Source organism: Excalfactoria chinensis, chromosome 1 (assembly GCF_039878825.1).
Source record: "Excalfactoria chinensis isolate bCotChi1 chromosome 1, bCotChi1.hap2, whole genome shotgun sequence".
In the NCBI taxonomy this organism is placed as follows: Eukaryota; Metazoa; Chordata; class Aves; order Galliformes; family Phasianidae; genus Excalfactoria; species Excalfactoria chinensis.
The window spans coordinates 180,006,270-180,030,500 of record NC_092825.1 but is presented as its reverse complement, the minus strand read 5'-3'; the positions used below and the strand labels follow the sequence as shown (position 1 = coordinate 180,030,500).

General features: G+C 40.1%; 1 protein-coding gene across 12 annotated transcripts in view; it reads right to left on the bottom strand.

The window, feature by feature from the left end:
• TENM4 (teneurin transmembrane protein 4) overlaps positions 1-24,231 on the bottom strand; it is a 598,985-nt gene that overhangs the window by 327,356 nt on the left and 247,398 nt on the right. For all 12 annotated transcript variants that reach the window (XM_072326955.1, XM_072326954.1, XM_072326960.1 and 9 more), the window contains 2 exons: positions 16,063-16,351; positions 10,741-11,010 (listed from right to left, as the gene is read on the bottom strand). In XM_072326955.1, the coding sequence (XP_072183056.1) occupies positions 10,741-11,010; positions 16,063-16,285 (493 nt within the window). In that variant the 5' untranslated portion in view covers positions 16,286-16,351. The remainder of the gene's footprint in view (positions 1-10,740; positions 11,011-16,062; positions 16,352-24,231) is intronic.

Sequence of the window (24,231 nt, the reverse complement as noted above, 5' to 3'; positions counted from 1 at the left end):
TCATCTTGGGTGAGATCACGCAGCATGTTTGTGGTGTCTAGGGAATCAGACCCAGCCACCATGGGTTCATGAAAGGCAGGTCATGCTTGGCCAACCTTATTTCCTTCTGAGACTGGGTGACCAACCTGGTAGGTGAGGGAAAGGTCAGTGCTCGGCTGAACATGAGGTGACAGTGTGCCCAGGTGGCCAAGAGGGCCAATGGTATCCTGGCCTGTATTAGAAATAGTGTGGCCAGCAGGAGCAGAGAAATAATCATCCCTCTGTACTCAGCTCTGGTAAGGTCACATCTTGAGTATTGTATTCAGTTTTGGGCACCTCACTACAAGAAAGACATCTAGGCCCTGGAAGGTGTCCAGAGAAGGGCAACAAAACTGGTGAGGGGTCTGGAGCACAAGTCTTATGAGGAGCGGCTCAGGGAGCTGGGATTGTTCAGCCTGGAGAAGAGGAGGCTCAGGGGAGACCTCATTGCACTCTACAACTTCCTGAAGGGAGGTTGTGACGGGAAGGGGCTTGGCCTCTTCTCCCAGACAACAAACAGGACCTGAGGAAATGGCTGCAAGTTGTACCAGAAGAGGTTTAGATTAGACATAAGAAGGAACTTATTCTCCTGGAGAGTGGTCAGGCCCTGGAATGGCTGCCCAGGGAGGCGGTGGAGTCACCATCCCTGGCAGTGTTCAAGAGGGGTCTGGATGAGGAGCTACAAGATCTGATTTAGTGGCTTGTGGTAATGGGAAGACAGTTGGACTCGATGATCTTGTAGGTTCTTTCCAATCTTGTGATTCTATGATTCTGCGAAAAATAACTGGGTTCAACACTTAAAAAGGCAGTGAGAAAGGAAGTTTTAAAATAAGGAACTATGTTTCAGAGAGAGAAATGAAGTGATACAGACAAAAATAAGCAACATCTGTAGCAGAGACATGGGTTAAATCTGGACTGTCCTTCAGTGTCCACCCTAAAGCAGCCCTTCACAGAGTCCTGTATTGTCTTCTGCCTGAATGTCATTGTATTATTTAGACACATGTGGCAAAGACTTTTGACTTGGCCATAATAAAATTATGTTTATAAAATATTTAATCTAGATGAATACCAGAGAGGCATTATTAGTAAAGTCTTTTCACTATATGCGTGTTTCAAAACAATCTGTGGTTGGAAGAACCAAACAAAAGAACAACTTGCCTTAAGGCATTAAAGTTTTTAGGGGCAGTTCAAAGAAACAATGAAAATTTTGCAAATTGGGGCAGTCTTGCTTATTCTATCACTGCCCTTGATTGAACAAAATGGCATTTCTTGCCTAACAGTTAATCAAAAGCCTCTGAGAAATAAAGAAATGAGATTTTAATGAACAAATTCTCATGACAGAAGCTGTGCTTTCCTTTATTTGGATATTACTGTGCACCTCCAGCTACGGGTAAAACACAAAATAATGCGTTGCTACCCCTCACTCTGTTCTGCTTATGGATGGAGGTGTATTCCTGCTGAAGACAAAACATGATAAGCTGGGGGATGCTGAAGATCATGGGACTAGATATGACCTAATACTGCATCCCGGACCTAGAAGTTATATGCATAGTCCAAAGAGGAATTCAGAGAAACAGGCATGAGCATCTGGAAATGCCAGGTTGGGGAGAAAGCCTGGTATGCCTTTTCTCCTGTGCAGGAAATAGCATTGTATCTCTTCAGAGGGTGGAGATAGATAGCATAGTGACCTGTCCTGCCCCAATGCAGCTTGGTGTGACCCCTGTGCACCTGGAATGGAGCAGAAAAAGGGGGAAAAGGTAACGAAGAACAACCTTTGTCTCCCTGGTCTATGCATACTAACACTCTTAACTCAGCAGGCTAGAGATCCTTTGGCTACAGAGGTAGATGCCAGACCATTCTGAGCCCTCATCCTTCACCCTTTCCTTGTTTTATTTATTTCTCCCTTTAGAGATTTCAATTTTTTTCCACATTGTTTCTCCCTCATCCATCCCAGGATGACCCAGCTATTAGCTTAAGATGGAATAAGTGTTTCCTGTCCCTGCAAGAGAAATCCTGCTCCAAATACACATCGAACTGCAGGTCCAACCTGCCCCAAGTTCACACCAGCTCTGACAGACCTTGGTGTCCTGATCATATATCTCCCTTCATGGTGTTAGTCCTTCTCCACTGTCACTGGCAAACAAACCCCACCTCAAACCCAACTATTTTTATTTAAAGAGCAGTAGGTCACTACTACTACTACTACTACTAGCTGCATTTCCCCTAGAGTGTTTCACACCAAAAGGAGTTATTTGCAGCACTCAGAAATAGTAGTAAAAAGCACACATTTACTTGGCAGCTGACCAGCAATGTTACTAAATGCAATTATTTTCCATAGAGAATAATTTTCTCCATGACAAAGCAGTTTAAACTGGAGAAGGAAGGGACAAAAGTTAACTGTGCAATTGAAAAGAACAGTAAATTCTTACCCACTGATTCTGATTTTACCCAGCATCCCTCCCAGTATCCAGGCCATTAATGCGTTTACAGAGTATGGGCCTTATTCTCCTGCTTAATGGCTTCACCATCACCATAAGAATAATAACATAAAACCTATACAGTTATCCATACTCAACTGCAGTTCACTACAGCAGAATACTATCGTGGAGGGTTTTAATGTCAGCATTTGTTCATGTGCAATGCAGAAAACACAATATATGTGGGACATATCATATGGAAACAAAAATTAAATACACTGAAAACTTTCTTTTTATATAAAGACAAACAGGCCAGTGATGACACAAATTAGCTTTAGAAATTAGTGAGAATCCTTTCACTGAGAAACAAAATGAAGATACTACTCAGTAATGCAGCAGTTTAATTATTAAACTCAGATTAATCTCATGTACCTTCATCCTCTAAATTGGGAGCATAGATGCAGTTGACGCAGTCTCAGGTCCCAGAGTGAGCTCAGTAGTACCAATAGGAGTTTCAAACTTCAGTGGATTGAATACTGCCTAAGAGACAGTAAACATCCACTTTTTTTCTATTTTAGAAGGTTTTTTTGCACTCAATGGTCAGGGTTTGGTTGAAAATGGAGGGATATAGAGGGTTTGTTGCCCTAAACCTAATCAGTATATCATCCCATCAGGATTAAAGTCTCTGAGACTCTTGTGAAGTGAGGAGGCACCTCACCTTTTCACTTCCAAGAAGTATCTAGGGTCTAATGTCTGAAAAGGACAAAAGAGAACAGAAAATGAGAGACATTAGGAATCCATCATCAAGGATGTCAGCAGTTAGATAGTTGGATCAGTAGAAAGGAGGATTGAACAGCCTTCAAGGGAGACATTTTTCACCAGGGAATGTTGCATTTTGGATGGTTGTGTAGCAAAAGACTCCTCTTTAGGACTAATACTCTTCATAGGAATATTAGTTCCTTTATGGTTGGAGGGCCCAAAGGCAGATTCCTTTCCCTGACCTTCACATTTCAAGTGATCATCAAATCCCTGAATATCCCTATGAAGCAGCTTCAGTTGCAATCAGTCTTCAGTATACAAGCAACCCCAATGTAATATCAAAAAGTAAAGGAAGAGTGTAAAAATTTCCAGGATCAGAAACAGGGAAGGGGATTAGTGAAAATACCTTTCTGGACCTCCTGCTAATTTCTGTAGTTTTCTCTGTCTTCTACAACTCATGACGGATCTTCAGTCTTAAGGGTTCTGGCTGATTTTTATTTCGAGTAGAAGCACCTTGTTAATACTGAGGTTATAACTGATAGGAGGCAAGTGAAAGATGACAGCCAGCAGATTCTTGATCTTGACCAGGAAATTCTAATTTGTTCTTGTCTTCCTCAACTCAAAAAGCATAAAGGAAACGTATGAAAATAGAGCTCATAGCACATTCCTTTAATAAAATTTATCTATTTTGAAAGGGGATTTTTATTATTATTATTATTATTATTATTATTATTATTATTTTAAATCTCTTTTCTAAACTCTCTAGAGACTGAGTATCATATTTATGCCTACACGTTTTGCAGAAGAAGCAGGTCTGAAGCATACACTCATTTACTGGAAGTACTTTATAATGCACTACTTAATTCAAAGGAAAAAAAAAAAGATGTTGCTGCAACCACAGTAACAATATTAACAATGGAGTGTATGAAGCCTGAAAGGAAATTACTCAGCAAAACATGGTAATAAAAAGAAAAGTCACCATGGATTATCAACTAGAGTATTAACAAATAATTTGTAATGCTAAGATTACACAGGAATTGTGGCACTGCTAATTGCACTGATTTATTGAACTGTAGTTTGAGCCAGTAGTTTGGGTCAGCATGGTTTGGGAATCAGGGAAGTGAATGCAAAGAAGATCTAGTTAAAATATTTCCTGTGCAGAGGTTTGTAGCTATCTAGGAACACCTTGCAAGACTACTGGTGGATACATTAGGTAGACACATTACAGATGATGTTAGGAGGATATGTTCCAGACAACCAAAGAGAACAAGAGAAAGACACAGAAATAATTACCATTTGCCTAATGTTTTGCTAGGTATTGTAAAAGAAAAAGAGAAAATATCTGTGAGAAACTGATGAAATTCAGAAGCATGTGTCTTGAACATCAGAACAGCTTTCTGATTTAATAAGTCAAAATGCATGCAAGAAACCTGGTGGTGAACAGCATATTGCACTGCATTTAAACAATACATTTTCAACTTGATGGTACTAGGTCTGAAAATGAATTTTCAAGGGCTTTGGTGAGGTCTGTATCAGACACAACTGAATAAATGGAATAATTAGTTAAGACTTCTTAACTACCCAGGAGAAATAAAATTATATAGTTTCTTGGGTGTTCCTTGCTTGAAGAACTTGTCTTGAATCATTTCCTGCTATAATTTATCCCTCCGTTTCTAAATACCTCTTATGAGCATTCATTTCTATCAAGTCCTAATTTCCTGTGCAGTTTCTTGAGCACTCCTTCCAGCAGCAATAATGGCTTTAGCAATGTGGAATCAGAAAGTGTGGTGGTTATTGCAAGAAATGCTCTTTAAATCATGTATTATGTCAATTAAATGGCTAAGAGTTGGGTCTGTGATGGTAGAACAGACAGAGCCATCATGTGAGCTTTCCAGCTCCTGATTGCTAGTGCATTTCAGTTTTACAAAAGCATATGATAATTTTCTAGAAAGGCAATTTATTTGATGGGAAAGCAAAAATTGACTATAACGTATTCACTACCTTTCTAGTCATGCTGGTGAGGTTCGGAGAGCAGGTTTGGATATGGGGCTGACTGTTTTCTTGACAGTTTTAAAGCTCATTTAAATGCACCCCAGAACAGCAGTGACTAGAAGAAAAATTATTTCTCTCTGTAGGATGTGGGTCCAGCAACGTAAAATGAATTGGTACTCTTAATCTTGTCACTAGGTGAGTAAGTGTATGAATTGCTATACCCACCCTACAAATTTTGGTACTGACTGGTGATTTCAGGGGGGGTGCTAAAGACAAATGGACCTCAAGATTAAACTCTTCTTACTAAACAGGCAACCAATAGATGAGTGGCAGAAGCGTTGGGGCTGATTGTACTTGCATTCAGATCGTGGTAGCTTTGAGTTCCAACAATGCCTTTCTCACTTTTTCTACTCACTTAAAATGCAGGTAGAATTATTGGCAGGCATATGTGTTTCCTACACATTCTTTTAATTACTAAGGTGGAAAGGAGGACATACATGGCACGATTTAGCAGTGAGTGTCTTGAGATTAATTTTGGCTTCTGTGGCTTTTAGATCTGGAATTTTAGTATATGTATACTTATTTGTCAGTCTCCTAGATAAAATTCTACACGTCAGCAGCACTTCTACAATGATTTCTTTACACAGTCTATCACAGCTGAATAGTTGGTTCTGTATTGTCTCCAGCTTGGTCAAACTGTCTTGAGCCAACTGATGTTACTCATCTTGTCCGTGAGACCCTTCTGCCTTCTCAATATTGCCCACACTCTTTTCAAAAGGAGATGAGGATGAGAAACTTCAGCTCTACTCTGCACATGTACAGGACATTAATCACTCCTAACTTTTCCTGTTAATGAAGAAATGCTCCCCCTCTCTCTTGCTCCTTTTCACATTTGACTGTGTGCCTTAGTGGAAATTAGTGATAAACTCAGGATAAAACTAAAGTGAATAATTACTTCACCTCTGCTTCCATGGAATAGCTAAGAATTAAGCTCAACTCCACTTTCACAAAGACGTGTTTAAAATATGGTTGTACTGGTGATACTGAAGCAACTGTGCTGAAGGTAGACACAAAAGTATTAGTTTTTGGTTTGGTTTGGTTTTGGTGAGTGGAAGGTATTCTGCATGAGAATACCAACATGTTTTTGCTCACCTCTCATGTTCAGATCCATCAAGTGACTCTTAGAATGGGTTTGAGTAGGTGAAGAGTAGGACCTTGCCTATAGAGCAGTGGGAGATATTCACAGCCTTTGTCACAGGTACTTAGCCACAAAAGATGTCCAACTGTGCATCTCTTAGGAGTACCCAGACAGTAAAAAATAACTCTGAATTTCTCAAAACCCAATCTGAACTTTTCTGTAAAGCTTTCAAATCAAAGAAATCTCAGCAATGCTACAAACTATTCAAAGTGGAGAAACTGATGTTGAAGAAGCCAGCAGGTACAAGCACTGAGTGAGGCAACATCCAGTCTAGACCACTACCAGCTGCTATTTCTCTCGTTTACATCTCAAAACTTTTAAACTGGGAGTTTGCAGACTTTTTTGACTTTCTCTGTCAATGCCTACTACCAACAGTTTATGAGGAGGACCACAGCGTCTTTGTTCAGTTCAAAGAGATGGCTAAAGGGAGATGCAGCTGATATCTTTTAACTATTTTAGTTGTGAGGATATACAGAAGACAGAAACAGACTGCTCTTGAATGTGCATGGTGAGCAGACAAGAGCTGTAGTATTAGACACTGTGACTACCTTCAAGGAGAGGAGTTGTTCACAGTGACAGTGATCAACACCAAAACTGACACAGGGGTTGTGGGCTCTCCAACCCAGTAGATACTCAATTGCAACTAGTTAAGGCACAAAACAATCTGATCTAACCTTCAAGTTAGCCCTGTTTTAAGCTGAAAACTGATGGATTAGGGACTAATAGTGGTGACTTCCAACAAAAATTATTCTGTGGTTCACTATTTTTGTGATGATGACTCCATGATTAAAAATATTTTGGCTTTGGCAGAATTGCTGCAAAATAAGTCAATTTCAGGAAGACAATTACTGTGTTCTCATTAACTGTGTCCTTCTCTATATTAAAGAACTGCTAGCTCAGTGCAATGCCTGTTCAGGGTTACATAAGGTAATGTTGGTGAAGTCAGTGTCAGGCTCAGATCCAATGACCACCTCAGGAACTTCTTTTGTTTGAATCAGTCTTGTGGAGTAACTGCAAACTAATATAGCAAAAGCATTTTCCAGAATTATTTTCTAGACATTTAGTAATGAAGTCCTCCCTGTGCATGGATCTGGACTGTTGATACGAGTTCACTGTTTCAGCTTAACCTAGATGGTCACACTGCAAAGTATCCCTTAAGTTTTAAGAAATGCCTGCTGCATTAGCAGTACAGTGATTGCTTTATGCTGGAGGAGACATAGAGATGTCTCTTCCATTACCATTTTCTGCCAAGTGAGCAGCTAGGTTGAGAAAAAAGTATTGGTCATATGAGGAGAGGCCATTGAGGATACTTGGTTGAGCAGGGACAGATCTCAGGGCAATGGCAGTGTTATAACACAGGTTTACTTTACTGAAAACAAACTTATAACTTAGTAAAGATATTCATGGATAGCCTAAGAACAGTTTAGATAAAACATCACATGGTTTTTCACACCAGCTGCCTGTGCAAGTGATTTATGGACTGCAATACACCAGTTTCTTTAAAGATAGGAGTGGATTGTGGCTGAACTTACTGAACTGAGTATCTCTTGCTTCAGGGTATCACCACCCCTCAAAGAAACCTGCAGAAGCTGAGGGAGTTGGACCTCTTATTTTCTAAGAACAAAACAAGTATCTTGGTAGAATTATGGTTCTACAGCTTTGGATTTAGAAGCATCAGAAGTAAATTCTGAATATTCATTTAGGATAAATTACGAACAACGTAAAAATTGCTGACGTTAGCCTTCATTGGAAAAGTTGGTTTAATGGGCCCCATAAAATCTTCTATAGATGGCAGGTTCATAAAGCTCCTTATTGACTTCAACTAAAGGCTATAACTTCTATCAATACTGTCAACAATTAATATTGACTAATAAAGGTATACTGTAAACCGAGTCATAGCACTATGCTACTTTATGCTGCCATTAGCAAAATTTCATGTCATCTTGAAAACATTTCTCCTATAAATCTAGGATTTCTTAATGTAGCCTACATGATTGCTAGCTGTGGATGGTCCACAGAAACACTGCTTCTGTGCAATATGAGGAAACAGAGCAACCTTCCTATTTGCATGACAAAATTTCTCAAGTCCCAGACTTCACTTTCACCAATAGCAAATTTAAAATAGTGAAGGTTTTTGTTTGCAAATATTTGTCACGCCTTTATCTGTGCCAGGAAATTACAAAATGGAAACGTCCAGTTTTAATTTGTTTATTCAGATTCTGTCCTTAGTCTTTCTTTTCCTTTTCCTTTGCACTTCGTATTTCAATACTTTATACCCCAAATTCAATTGAAATGCTTGTACTGAAATTATAGATCTCTCAGTTCCAGGCAAACTTTTCCAACTTGAACCTGGCTGGTGTTTTTGTTATTTACCCAGTGAAGTCTCAGTACCAGTTCAAGCTCCCCAAGAGGACAATTTGGGTAGTAGTATTTTCCCCTGCATTTCACCACCTCTATTTTTTATTTTTATTTTTTGGTCAATATGAACAATTTGATACAAGTCACAGCCTCTCTCTAGATTATATTAATGCTGCACAGATTTTGTATTTTTGAGTATGATATAGTCTTTCTCGTACAAAACACTCAATATCTAAGACAGTAAATGCTTTGGGCCCAAAGAAGTTTCCACATTTGTGCAGCTCCTAAAATCCTCCAAGTATGTTCTCCCCCTTGCTATCTTCACTTTTCTAATTGCAAAGAAAAGGTGGTTCAACAAATGGTTAGCATGTCATAAAATTTTAAGGGAAAAAGAATTGGAGGTTGTCTTGGTCCTGGCATGAGTACTACTGCCTCTGTTATTAGTTTCAGTAAAGCCTTTCCAAGCATGCGCTGTTGCTAATGTGTTGTTGATAATATAATTTCATTTGTAAGTGATCTCTAGGTACAAAGCTACATTTGGACATGTAGAGATAGCATTACGGAAACTGGTGAAAAAAGGTTCTATCAGCTAATTCAATTCCTCCTCTTAAGGAGGAAAAAAAAGATTAAAATTCTGTGCTTTTTTTTTTTTTTTTTGCCTTTTTTTTTTTTTTTTTTTTTTTTTTTTTTTTTTTCCTTTTTAGGCATAGAAAGAAAGATGTACGGAATAGTATCATGGTTGCTCACACCACCATAAAAAGCACAGGAGAGTGACATGCATAAGGGAGAACAAAATAGAATTACAAGGTGTTTGCTTTGGGGTTTTGAGTCATTTGTTGGGAGAGTGCAGACTCTAATCGAGTCTCATAATCTCTCTCTTTTTATTTTTTTAATTGAAACACAAGACTAGGAAGTAAAATATTAAACTCCGGCACTGCATATCTGCATGTTCTAATGGGTGAAACCCTATGAGATGCTACATTAACAAACTTAACAAAATATTATAAGGATAACTTTAAAAAAATTCTGCGCATCCTTTAAAGAGAAGGTCATTTATCTTTGAACTTTGCCTAATACATCATTTTCACTGAACAGAAACTTAATAAGCTTCTACTGTAATTTTGTTGGAGTTAAACATAAAATCATGTGGGTGGTGTATGTCTCACTGTGTCATGGCTTCCCAAGGAAAAGTTATCATCATTTGTCACTATAATACTGTGGCGAAAAGCATAAAGAGAACAAGCCATGCAGTCATTTCACATCAGCTTTCAGCGCTGAGCTTAAGCTCCTGATGACTTGGCTATATTAAGAAGCAGGCTGTGCCATAATTGAATTAAAGGTGCAAAGGCTTATATGGTTGTGTGAACCCCTGGGTCACGCTGCAATTGAATCAAAATCCTCTCTGCTTCCTACACTCTGCCTGGCAGAACTGCTGACCAAAATGTTCGCGGGACCTACAAAAGGCATACAGGAGTCCCTTCAGCTGGGGATGCAAAGTTACCGAGATAAAAAATCCATGACCTTCAGCTTTTATTTCTCATGAAGAAAAAAAGCTTCTAAAAATATTTCACCGCCATTTTCCGTCAGAGAGCAGTCAGCCAATTTACATAAATGAAACGGCTCCTGTCAAGGAACCAGCGAGGAAAAGAAGGAAATTATCTGCCCCGAAAATCTGTAGCAAAGATAAGAGCAGCATTGGCCAGGGGAGGGGAGATTTAAATGCTTTTTGTCTGAAAGGTCGCTACAGAAAGCAGAGAAAGTATTACAGCCGCTTAATGATCTCTGTCGCTGTGATAAATAAGTAGGAGCTTCTCCAGCAGTTTATTAACAAACACTTTGTAGGACAGTACAAAAGGCCGTGACATGGGGCTATTAGAAGAGCATTTTCACTGAGTCTGATAAAAAAAAAAATACAACTAAGGAAGATTAAGGTGGAGTGCAAGAAGAAGCATTGCTGGTAGAGCTTGAGGCTGCATCGCATGCGATGCCATCACTTACCGGTTTCGGTATTCTCGTGCTCTGTGTCAGTGAGGGTGAGGTTGGAGTTGGCCCGGCTTGACAAGCAGGAGCTGCGTCCGGATTTGGTGTTGCGTCCCCAGAGCCTCACGGGGTGCTCAGGTGACATGACCACATCTGCCTCCGTGTCAGCATCTGAGCCAGCGCTGATGGAGTAGCCGCAGTGAGGCAGCCCAATATCAGTCCGGTACAAAGTCCCATGGGTGGGCGTCACATCTTCCAGACCCAGCTCCCGCAATGAGAAGTTGGCTCCTGGAATTATAGAATCATAGAAAGGTTTGTGTTGGAAGAGACCTGAAGGATCATCAAGTTCCAACACCAATGCCACAGGCAGTGATGCCAAGTGCTAGATCAAGTACTAGATCAGGTTGTTTAGGACCCCATCCTACCTAGCCTTGAACACCCCCAGGAATGGGACACACACAGCCTGATGTCTGGACAGCCTGACATCTAAGCTATATCTTCCCTCTTTAGTTTAAAACCATTTCCCCTTGTTCTATCACTGTCTACCTGTGTATAGAGTTTATTTCGCCAGTGTTTATAATCTCCCTTTAAATACTGGAGAGTTGTAATGAGATCTCTCCACAGCCTCCTCTTCTCCAGACTGAACAAGCCCATCTCCTTCAGCCTATAATCATAGGAGAGGTGCTCCAGTCTTCTGATCAACTTGGCAGCCCTCCTCTGGGAGAAAATGCAGCAGTCTGGTTATTCTTTAATAGGGAACAATTCTTTCAAGCATGTGTCAGTGGTGAAACCATTCATCTCCAGTCTCCAAACGTGAACCTACTTCTTCCCGTGTCCTAGCATTACACTGAAAATTCACCTGTTTTGTTGCGATGGCTAACAATGCCAAGACCAAAAAGCAGCTGAATTCCTGCCTCTGGAGCTTTGTCCCCCCCCCAAAAAAAAATCATGTCTTACTCAATAAAATTATCATGTTTGAAAGTAAAAGGATGAAGAGATGGTGGAATTCTTTAGAAGAACAAGAAAGTAAACTTCAGAATAAGTCAGAGTGGGGAATGTAATAACTAAAAGCCCTATTGTACACCTCGCAACTCTACTACTGTAGGAAAATTGAATGAGTTTTACTCCTTAAAGTCACTGAAATTACTTACTGGGTATTAGAATTTCTTTTGGCAAGCTCACTTTCTCCTTGCTGACCACTCACAACTTGACTAAATTTAGCCATTCATTCTTACTGAGCCACAGCAGAGGTTGTTTGGCTGCAAATAGATGTAATTGTTCAGCTGACTAAAAACACAACCTCAAAAATAACTCCTGAGTTCATGTCTAGTTACACGCTGAGCTTTATAATCAGACCAAATTGATGTGAAAGTCTTCAAATATTAGCACACTTTGTTCGAAAACGAACATGAGAAAGCTGAGGAGAGCAATTAGTGGCTCCATTTTAATCCACATTTGTTTATTAATGCTCACTTTTATTTTGCAGCCCTGAATGCCTTTACAGGCTTTTGGCTACCTGTGAAAGTCTTTATCTGCACACTGTGTTTTTATGGCACAATAAGTCCCACTCTTGTTATGCTATGCCTTGATCAGATGGATTAAGGAACGTTATCTATAGCCAGTAGGAGGCATCAGGCTCTGGATTGTGGCCAAATACCAACATCAGTGATCAAAATCAGTCTAGCTGGCTTCCTCCCGTTATTTCAATAATTTAATCCCCTCCAATCAAAAGAGATATGGAGCCCAACCTGCCAAGTTTATGCACAAGCTCCAGACTCATTTTTAGAGGGGTGTTTGCAGCTCAGACATGTTGCTACAAGCTGAATTCCAATGCATAATCACCAGGAATGTTCAGTCCCCAATCTAGCCTGGAACAGCAATGTTCTTATCTATTCATTACTGAAATTCGTTCATCATGTCTGGACCTCAGTCTCAAGGTTGTATCCAAATGTGAGTTATGCATCACTCTTTACTCAAAACCACACAAGCATGTGGTTCTCCTTGTATTTGTTTTGTTATGGCAGAAAACATGCATCCAATAGTATCATAGTATCGTGCGAGTTGGAAGGGACCTTAGAGATCATCGAGTCCAACTCCTGGGATTCGAGCCCTTCTGTGTAGCAGAGCAGCATTTCTGCCACTTGCACCACAGGGGGGATTCGAACCCCGGGCCTCTGGTGTTGCAAGCAGCAATTCTACCACTTCTGCTTTTCAAGAGTCTGGTTTTATGCTTGTGGGAATAATCTGCCTTGTCCCCGTGCCCTGCTGCATAGGGAAGGGCTTACATTATAGCACACATGCCCTTAATGATCACTTGACCCCAAGAAACCATTATTTTAGCATGCATTTTTGTTTTGTTGACTTTGCAGCTCACAGAGAAGGGAGAAAAGGAGATGTCTGAACACAAAGTGAATAATGGGACTGACCAACATCTCCACATAAAGTTTAGAGAAGGAACTGTTTCATGTCAGGAGGAAATGACCATGGTTCAGCTGGTTATGGATCTACATCTGATAACACTTAAACTATTTAAAATATTCATGAACTTCACACCTTCTTAATTGAGCAAAAAAGATTAAAGCTTTCAGAGTGGACAGAGAAGGTTGCTTGGGGCTCACACATCTGTCCAAATCTGGAGTTTGGCTTGGGGAGTACAGTGCAAGCTTGTGACAGATTAATTCATTTGGCTTCACTGCAAAACAGTCTGAGAGAACATCTACTTCTACTCCATGGCACGAGGTAGCAAATGTACTTGACCTAAATTGCAAAAAATAAGTAGTATCTCTCCAGAGATCTCACTTTTCATTTCTAGGTTTGACTTTAGAGCAAAGCTGGATAGTTTTAAAACTATCTGCCATGGGGTTCTGGAGCTAATCTTTTGGTTTTCCTTGCATATTTGAGTCCCCAGCTGTGAACTCAACCTTCCCTTGCAAGGGGCCACATTCAACATCATCTGGCATATCAACATGCAGTATGATTGATACTTTCCAGTAACAGCAGCTCATAAATTATGAAAAATGACTGCTACAATTAACTGAAAATCAGATTTATTTGCAATAAACAGCAGGAGATGCATTGATTTTCATATTCTATGCTCACTGTTGCCTTTTAAGCTGGAAGAACTCAAGTCAATAAAAGGAAGATAATAAATATCTGAGACTTTTTAATTCAGATCTGGTCTATTTTTTCCTATGCTGACTTGCATGTTTGCTGGCACTCACACTCTATCTATAACCATTTAAATGCTGACTTGTTTATTTACTGAATTTATTTGGTCAATTTGAAATGTTTCCCTCCTCTGCCTTCCAAACCAGCTCAGGAGAGAAATTCACTTTGCCTTGTGGATGTCTTGCAATCTAATAAGTCTTGGTTTCAGTTGACATTAGCACACGCAGCACCATTAAATGCAGCCCATTCATGACTTTATGCCAGTGGAAAATTTGGCATAGACTATCCAAAGTAGTTTTTATCATTCTTCAGGGCAGCTTTAGGACTTTCTGGATAAAATGGGAAAAAATATATAACATTAAAAATGTGTGGGTAATATATCAGAAGTAGAACCAGACCCTGACATAGTTAATCCTAACTTCTTAATCAATTTCAGTCACTCAGACCATTAAGTCATTTCAATATTCTTCAAAATTTTTCTAGGGAAGTATGAGCTTCTGTATAACAAGTTTATACCCCCTGTCATCAGACAGGATTTCTTTATCTTTTGTGGACTTCTTAAGAGAAGTCCATAGACCTGCATGGCCTCAGACCCTCAGGTTGAAAACCGCTGACCTACACTAATTCACATCTCTCCTGCATAGTGAATATATTGTATGAAGTGAGCAAACTCAATGACCTAAAAGGTTTTCTTTTCTTTATAACTTAGATTCCTTAGAAAGGATAAAATACTTCAGAGTTGCTAAGAAGGAAAATCCTTTTATGAGTGCAGACTTTTACTGAAAACACCTACTGCCCCTTTTGTTAATTATTGCTTGCTGCAACTTTCCTGAAACACAAATAGTATGTGGCCAAAGAGACTTATGCAAGTCATTTTGCTTGTGAATGCCTTAAAGATGTGTCTTGCACCAAAACCACAACTACATGGTACTTAGAAGAGTGAAACTGAGCAGCCTTCAAGTCAAACTAGTGCAGTTGTATGCAATCCCTTCGGGGAATCAGCTTCCCCAAACTGCAGTAGGTGAGCTCAGAGCAGTCAGGGTCAGGTTTTTTATGTTCATTGCCTGGAATGCTGCCTCTTCCATTTTACTTTGCCATTTCATGTTTTCTCGGTGGACTTCTAAAAATAATTTATGTGGAACCCTGCTTGGTTTCTGGACTAAATTACTCATGTCTCTACAGACAAATGAAGATGAGACTATAGCAGTGGCCAGAAATGTACCTCATGTAGGCAACAACTGCAAGAATGTAACTGTGCTGACTCAAGGTTAGCAATAAAAAGAAAATATCTGGAATCTTTTTAGGACTCTGGAGCCCATGTGGACTCATGTACCTTCAAATCGTCACTGCTTCTGTGACCTATGTTCACTAAAGAGGATACAAAAGTCTTAAAAATGTATCAAAAATGTCTCTTTATCACTCCTCTTATACTGGAACCTGTCTCTGTCCAAAACCTGCTTCCTGCAGGCCACGTGCAATGCCAAGGATAGTTTAGCCCATCTGTAATTTAATTGACCCACTTCTTCCAGGATTCTTGGGTTTTGCTGCAGCCTAGGTGAATGATCTACAAATGGTACGCTCCTTTGGCTGTCTCTTATATTGAGATCATTGTTGATTTCCTTCATGGCAGAGTAGGCACATTACATAGCTTAAAGGACCCCTGAGCAGGCGGGGACTTCAGAATCACTGGAAAGTTCAGGTTGGAAGGGATCTTTGAAGGTCATCTCATTCATCACTTGCTCAAGTAGGGGCATGTGAAGCATGTTGCCTAGAAACTTAGAAGATTTTCCATGTAATATCAGTACACCTGTAGATTGACTGTGCAGAGTGCACCCACTGGGTCTGGTTTAACTGTAGGAAGAGTCAAAGGGCTGTTACAGATGCACACAACAGATATAACACTTCTAGAATTTGGTGTAAAGGTAGTACCTCCCTGTACTTCCAAAATATTTAATTAGAGAATGTCTTTTAGTAAATGCTAATGAACACAGACTTGTCGTATCCCACTTGGTGACATCAGTTTGCATACGTCTACATCAAAGTTGTTCCTTTCTTGTTTTATTTCATTAATTCTCATAGTTCTTCAAGGGTAGCCCCTATCCCGTCTCAGCTCTCAACACTGAGTTGGTTAACACATACTGCTTACAGCAGTACCCATTCAGATGTGCTCACCTGCTCGGCAGAATTCGTCGGCCTCCTGGTGCACCATGTCTTTGACCCGGTTGCTGTAGGTCAACCTGGAGTCTTGATCATAAGCCTTCAAGGTCTCACTGGAGCTATAGGACTTCTGAGGAGCCTTGCTGTCCTCACTCTCGGCTGAAGAGCTGGTGTAGCGGCGCTCCGTGTCGCGGCGCCGAGTCAGAGATCGATACGGTTTCCTTTCTTTTACATCCATGGCACTCTTGTCTGAGTAATCAACATTAAAATAATGATGCCCGTGTAGCGGTCAGAATGGAATAATCTGAAAGAGAAAATTAAAGAAACAGGGCTTAGGCTCATGCCTTTGGGCACCAGAAGGCTAATTTGCCTTTCATAAATTCTTGCACTGAACAAAAGAGAGGTTACTTAATGAACTGCAGGAAAGCCCTCCTACAGTAATTACCGATGGGAAGAAAGTCTCAATTATGTGTTACTCAGAACTTTGCTAATCACAACAGCTAACGGGACACATGCACGCAGAAACATGCATCTGTCTGAACTGGGCTCGCACTTGGGGATTTCAAACTGAGTGTGATTTTCTGAGTCTTATTTCCACAGGAAGTGATTCAGACACCTCCTGGAGGCATATTTTATGTACATCAGTCATGTAATCTCTGGGAAATCAGGCCATGCTGAAATGTCTCTATTTGGGCACATGGAAGACTTTGGAAAATGCTACACTATGCTTTTAAGTGTTTTGGTAACTTGTGAGTTTAGAAGGAATAAACTAAAGAATGAGAGATAATGAAAGAAAACGTGGGCAAAGAGAGAGGGGAAAGATGAACAAAGAACTGAAGGAGAGATATATGGATGGTAGTCAGATGAAAACATCTTCATATTCAGAAGGCTCCTCTTAACCCAGCTAGAAATATATTAGAATTTAGCTGAACTGAGAAAGTGCAAATAAATGATAGTGCTCTCCTTCATGTAACAGCATGGCCCGGGATTTATGCCTGTGGGAAACCAGTGTGTATATGCACTGACATGCACACACACATCTGCACACAAAGAAAATTGATATCAGAAATAAACCACGTATTAAAAGTATTTTTGTCAAAATAATTTATACGCTGCCTTTTCACAATAAGTTTATCAAATGAAACAAAGCACTTAAAAAAAAAAAGTCAATGACTTGCAGCAAGACGGTAAGATACGTTCTTGAATATCTTGCTCATGGGAAAAAATACTGCAAAAAAACCCACAAACCAAACACAAAAATCCGCAATTACAGGCTGTTTCTTGGGAGCTGATCTGCCTTGACTACGAAACAACATGAGCTGTGTCTCTGAATGCCACATCAGGATGTGTTTGCTTTATTTTTTTATTGCAGCACTTAAAAACAGAGAGGAAAAGGAACGGAAAACACCTAATAGTCCTCATTCTTTTTTTTTTTTTTTTTTTTTTTTTTTTTCATATCAAATAAATATGGAATACATTGGTAAGGAATGAATCACATTCTGTTGACATTTCTCCCTTGAAAGACTAAATCCTGAATGTGCTACAGCATGGATTTGTGCTGCAGCTCAACACAGCTACAGCACAATAGTAAAGGTGAGAAGTGTTGTGACTTTTACAGGTTGTTTTAGAAGGATGTGGTGTAACACAGCATTTGCAGCTCTCCAGGCTATGATTCTATGAGGAATGGAAGACCTCGAGCACAGTTCCTGATACCCTACAATTCATAATAGTAATGCAGGGGCTCGAGGGCAGCATTTTATTATGAATTTCTTACTTGCTGAGCTGTCTGGAACAAGCATAACTAAACACATTTTCAAGGCGATGAGAGAACACAGGACGGAATCTCTTCCCTCAGCACTGGTGAAGCCACATCTGGATGACTAGCTCCAGTTCTGGGTCCCCAGCACAAAGGCAGCCTGGGCATACTGATGAGAGCCCAGCACAGGGCCACTGGGATGCTGAAGGGCCTGGAACTGCTCTGCTGCTGAGAGAGCTGAGGCTGTTTGGCCTGGAGAAAAGGGGGCTTAGGGAGGATCCCACTCATAGCCACAAATTCATGTGGGAGGTGCTGAGAGGATGAAACCTGGCTCTGCTCAGTGCTGCCTCTGGGCACAGCCTGGAGCCCAGGAGATCCCTCAGGACACCAGGCTGCAGTGCTGTGTGCAATGAGCAGAGAAGGACTAGGGGCTGCTCCTGGGGGAGCTCCAGGAAATGGTGCTGGGCACCCTGCTCTGAGTGTCTGGGCTGGGACACTGAGGTGCCTCCAGCCTTAAACACTCTGTGATTCTGTTGTTCTACGATGCGAGGACTGCAGGGTGGTCATGAGATACACCTCCAGTTCTGCTGAGAAAAAAGAGATTCCTGCTTCTTATTTCTGCAGTTCTGTCTTTACTAAGAGTGCTCACTTGGGTTTGTCCCTTTAACCTCCAAAAGGAACTCTTCAATGACAGAACCAAATTCCAAGGACTTTTACAGTTCCTGTGGCATTCTTCCCGGAAATTAAGATGCTACTTTAAAAGGATCCACTGAATTCTATCCCATTCTATTCCAGTGATGGCAGCAGACCAACTTTGCACATCCCATTTGTCAGCAAAACACATAGAAACTACTGAACACAAATGGAACGATTGGGAGCGTATGTCATAAATGAGCTTTACTTAAGTCATCTGCAGAGCTTTTGAGCACCCATTTGATTGTAAACATGTGTTTAAACCCATCAAGCTCACTGACTTATTTTCAGTCATGAACTATATACATTCAGTACATTAAATGCAAATGGGACTGCTCAACAGCCAGAATTTATACATGTTAAACATTTTGCAGAATAAGGGCCTGAGAGTTGCAAAAACCAAGTCCTGGATGAAGAAGGAAAGATCTTCTAAGGAGCTGCTTAGTATAGTAATAGTGCTTAAGAGGTCTACCAAATACAGGTAGACATTTTGCTGTCTCCAATTGAACTTACTGGTACCTTCACACTGCAGAAACATAAAAAGAATCAAGCACCCATTTGCTTTTCAGTGCACTATCTTCCTCCTCTAAAAAAAACCAAAGGTTTCATATTGCTTGAAAAATTGTGCTTTTTTGTTTTTCCAGTTGTTATTGAATTGGTTTATCTCCTTTATATCACCTCTGTTTGTGTAAAATTCTCAAAAGGAGCAGTTTTGTTATACCTTTCAATAAAACACCTTAAAACAGGCTCCTTCATGAGAATGTTGTTGTAAGAGAACTCTGAAATTGTGGTTTATTATCATGGGGACCAGGGAAACAAAACTTGAGTGAGAAATGTGGTTACCATATTCTACAAGAATGAAATGAGGAAAGGGGACTTCTATCTGCTCATGGGGATTGCAGTAATTCCTACCAAGGGTCAGTCATTTACAAACCCTCTGGTGAGAGAGGCACACATGCCAAGAAACCTTTCCGCACAGCTAGAGCCACAAGGTACAAACAGGGTCTGTAATTACCATTAGTAACCTTGCAACTTAGGAAATGGCCAAAAAAACATCAGGAAATTGACTGAATTCCCACCAGATGAAGGTTTTTCTTCTTGTAAGGAAAGGTGAAAAACTGAAATTCCTCCTACAGTTCATCAAAAATAGCCCAGTAAATTTGCACCATTCATATACACATTCCTCTATAGCAGTGCATCAATTCCCAATTCATTCATGTCTTTATAAATTTAACTCTCCTCAGCCCTCTCTTTCTCTACCTCTGGTTGCTTGTAAGGAGGCACTTTTCAACAGGAAATGTCACCCCCAAAACACACAATGAAGTTGTTTTTTTCTTTCTTTCTTTCTTTTTTAAGGAGGAACTGTTGCATTTAACTGACTTAAGTAAGTTTCCAGCATCTCTCCATGGACATGTGATCCTTGTTGTCTCCTTTTTATGGCCAAATTTCCAGCTGGTTTAGATACTTTGCCTTCGGTGGAGCTGTGATGGGGAATTTGTCTCTTTGATTGATTACTATTTTTTATCTGCTACTCAGTGTGTCTTGATTTCACTTCTGTTAAGGTTTCATCCATGTCATCAACACTTCACATTTTTTTCTGACTTCTCTGGCACACAGAAAATAGAAAGACTCACACTTGTTTCAGTTACATACTCAACCACCAGTTTTTCTGCCTCTAGCTCACTATTGCTCCTCATAATTTTAAAGTTTTCCATAAATGTGCTGTACCAATATATAAATATACATATATATATTTAAGGCTTCTAATACTGTCCTTTCCATTTCTTCAGTCCTGATCCTTCCATAAAGCTCAAAATTGTTTTCCTCTGAGTTATTTCCACTTGGAAAATACTTTCTTGTTCTCTGATGCAGTGTTTCTGTCTCCATTTCATTCTTTCATTATCCTACTGGTTGCATAACATATCAAATTTCACCTCTTTTTTTTGTTTCTTTTTTGTTTTTTCTTCCCCCCTTCAAGACAATTAATGGCAAAAGCCATTCTTATTTCTGACAACCCTCTGAGTGTACAATGCCAGCTGGACCACAAGCTGGTTTGGAACACAATTCACAACAGAAAGCATCCCTCTGGCTTTACTTACTCAACTCAGAAAATTCCACTGACCCCAGCAAGGGTTACAAACAGGCTAAAATGTGTAGAATCAAACTCCTCAACATAGTTACATTTTTCAGGGATATGAGGCTCTTCTCATATCCTTGAATATGTGTCAAGAAATGGAACAAAAAAAATTGACTTTCTAGTTCTGGTGCAGTGAGCGCACTGTTTATTTGCAGCTGTTTTTATTTTTCTTTTGCTCCAGTTGGCTCCTAAATAATCCTTTTTATTATGTTTTATCCTTTATATCTATCCTCCTCATTCTCGGTTCCATTGCTTTTTGTTGCTCTTTGGAGCTTTGATTAACCACACCGGCTTTGTGCTGCAGAATCGCACTCAATGAATGGAGAAGGGGAATGATTTATTTTCTGAGTCACCGCTCAAAAGACAAACTTCCATCAATCAAAAAGCAGACAAGAGAGTGTGACACCACAAAGCGATATGCTAGGAGGCGCTTACAGCAAAAGGGACAGGTGGTCTTTGATAGCTGACTTACATTGCAGGTCACTAATCACAGAGATTAGCAGCAAGGTGATAGACAGCACCTGTTCTAGAAGGCAGCATGTCATATCATCCAATTTTCTGTCAAAATGAGGGTGTTTAAAATGGTAGAGATAGCTTTATGTGTCTCCTATATAGTTATGCCAACTGAGCGATGAGAAAGCTGGAAGAGTGAAATATCTTTTCTCCATGAAGACATGAGCATGAATCCTAGTAGGTTGATTCAGTCCACCTCTGTCCTATGGGAGGCACAGTTTTCTTCTTCAAAACTGTTTATGCTAAAATGGAATCAACTAACTTGGCAGGACGTGATTTTATTATTTTTTTTTCTTTCTAAAATAGATTCTTCTCATTCCATTACTTTGGGCAATTTTTTCCCTAATCTTTTATTGCTACTGCCCTTTGTGGGACGAACATAGCCACAGAAAGCTGAGCAGAAAGATATATTTTATTTTTAAATGTTAACTAAGACCTAATGCTGGTAAATGGCAAGCAAAAGTCCTTTTCTTCATTTTATAGAGGAATGGATGAGACATAGGAAAGCAGAATAACTTGCTTAAGGTGGTATAAGAAGAAAGCAACAGAACAAGAGGAGACTCTTGATCTCCCAGGCAGACTCTTATACTGAGCCTTAGATTTTTTGAGAAACAAGTCACACGAGCACTTCAGAATACTTAATTCAAAGAGTCTTTGCCAATCCATGTCTGATATCTTTGTGTGAAAAGAGTAGTATGAACCTCAGGTATTATTAACAGGATGCTCTTTCATGTTTGGATAGTGACCTTCGGTCATAAAAGCTGTGGAATATATACACCTACATCTACACCTGACCAGTGAAATCCTGTAGTGAGTGAAGGAAACACCACTCAGAGGTAGAAGAGAGAGAGTTTTTCATCCATTTATGCATTAATCTTCCCCAAAACACCGAGAGATGCTGGGATCAAACAGTCATGCTCTTTGGGAAGTTAGCCCCAATTCTGGATCCTAAGCTTCAACTGTGTATGTTGGGCATTCAGATCCATAAGTGACTATAGTTATTAAAGTCCAACAATGTTATCCCTTGATATTTGCCATTCTAGTTGAAACAACTCAGTCCTCTGTGACAGTTCCCACTGCACTTTGGTTAAGATGCTAACACCTGGTACCAGGCTCCATGTTCTGGTCTCATGAATGCAAATTTGTGAACCCGTGATATCTTTTCTGGCCATTTCCATTTGTCTGAAAAATTCTGTGATATTCCCTGATATTCCATAGCTGGTCTGAAGCACAGACCTTGCATAAGCATAGTATTGGACGCTCTCATGTTTTCAGCAGATATTTAGTCATCTGTTTAGGAGTAATTCAAATTTAATTCTTATTGCAAGGTGATTGTGGGCTGCAATGATCCGTCCTTAGCAAATATACAACCATGGCTTAAACTGTGTGATACTATTTACCAGGATTCTGGGAGATTCTTCTATCACATAAAAGATTCCTGTGTCTTTTATTAAACTTTAATCTTCAGATTTATAATAGAGGTTTGAATCCCAGGGAGTCCTTGTAGGAAATAAATTAACCTGTAGGTATAACATCCTTTCACATTTTTGGCAAAGACTTTGGAAAGAAGCAGGCACAAGAGAGAATAATGAGAAGTTAACTCTGTTTGGCTCGAACCCAGTGCTTGAAGAAAGTAACAAAACCTCTCTTTTCTGGACACAACCACTAAGCCTTTCTTCTGCTGGTATGGGACTTGCTAGGCAATTGGTAACATCCTGTCCAAAAGATGTGGTTTGTGACCTTTCCGTAAATAAATCTAAAACTGCAATGAGCTGGAGGTCCAGAACAGCTTGAAACAGTAGTGGAGATTTGAGGTATTGTGGGAAAGCACAAAGTGGGCTGGAATGCAGTTTACCCTAATTATTTCAGTTTTGCAAACCCATAGGCCTCCCCTCTTGAGTTGCAGCTTTTAGCCTGTGAGAGGGTAAGATTTTGGGGCCAGAAATTAAGATATTTTCAAATGCATTTTGAATACTGTGAGCAGTGTGCTGCTGTTGTCATCAAAATCCTACTCTGACTTCCCCCAGAACAGAAATTACTTGGAAAACAGTCTTATTTTTATATTGAAATACCATTTATTAGTCCAGTAAGCCATGCTTGGACTAAGTGGGCTTTCTTCAAAACGTCAGTTTAATAGATAATGCACACAGCTATTTGCCCATAGAGGCTGTGGATGCCCCATCCCTGGAGGCATTCAAGACCAGTCTGGATGTGGCTCCAGGCAGCCTGGTCTAGTTGCTGGTGACCCTGCCCATGACTGGGGGGTTGAAATTAGATGATCATTGTGGTCCTTTTCAACCCATGTTATTCTATGATTCTATTTAAATAATGACTGCCAGAAGAACCAGCTTGACAGTGAAGTCTGATTCAAGTTCAAGCTTCATGTCTTTAGTCATTCACATTGTCAGACTCAAGCATTGGGTATGCAGTGTGCCAGGAATCCACAAGCTGAGCAGAATCATCCTGTGTGCTCGTGAGACTCAGAGAGAGGAATAGATGGTGGCATCAAACGCAGATGTGACATTTCCATTGCAGACAGTCACTGAACGAATCTCACTAAGGGACACTGCGCTCCTTTCTCTACCAGCCACCACCTGAAGATTTGGGCTATTACCCAGGGTACAGGAGATTTAAGCCTTTAATCTGAATCAGTCAGGAAAAAATCTTGAATGTGTCTCAAACATCCCAGGTGAAGGCACTAGGCAGAGGTTTTCAGAATCTGCTTGGGGGGATCTTAGTTTTTTCCACTGGAGAGGAAAAATGGTTGTGTTTTGCTTTTTTTTGTTTGTTTTTATTTATTCTTTTTCTTTTCTAGAAAAGCAGCAGAATGCATTTTAAAAATCTCAAGACAACGCCTTGGCAACAAGAAAAAACTGGGAGAAAAATCATTCAGCGTGGTGAAAAGACTTCTTGTTTCCAGAAAGCTTTGTATCTAATTCCTGAAGAAGAGAAGGCTCCGAAGAGACCTCTTTGATGCCTTCCAGTACCTGAAAAGAACTTTAAAATTGGAGGGAGAGGGACTTTCCACATGGACTGATGGTGATAGGAGAAAGGGGAATGGCTTAAAACTAAAAGAGGAGAGATT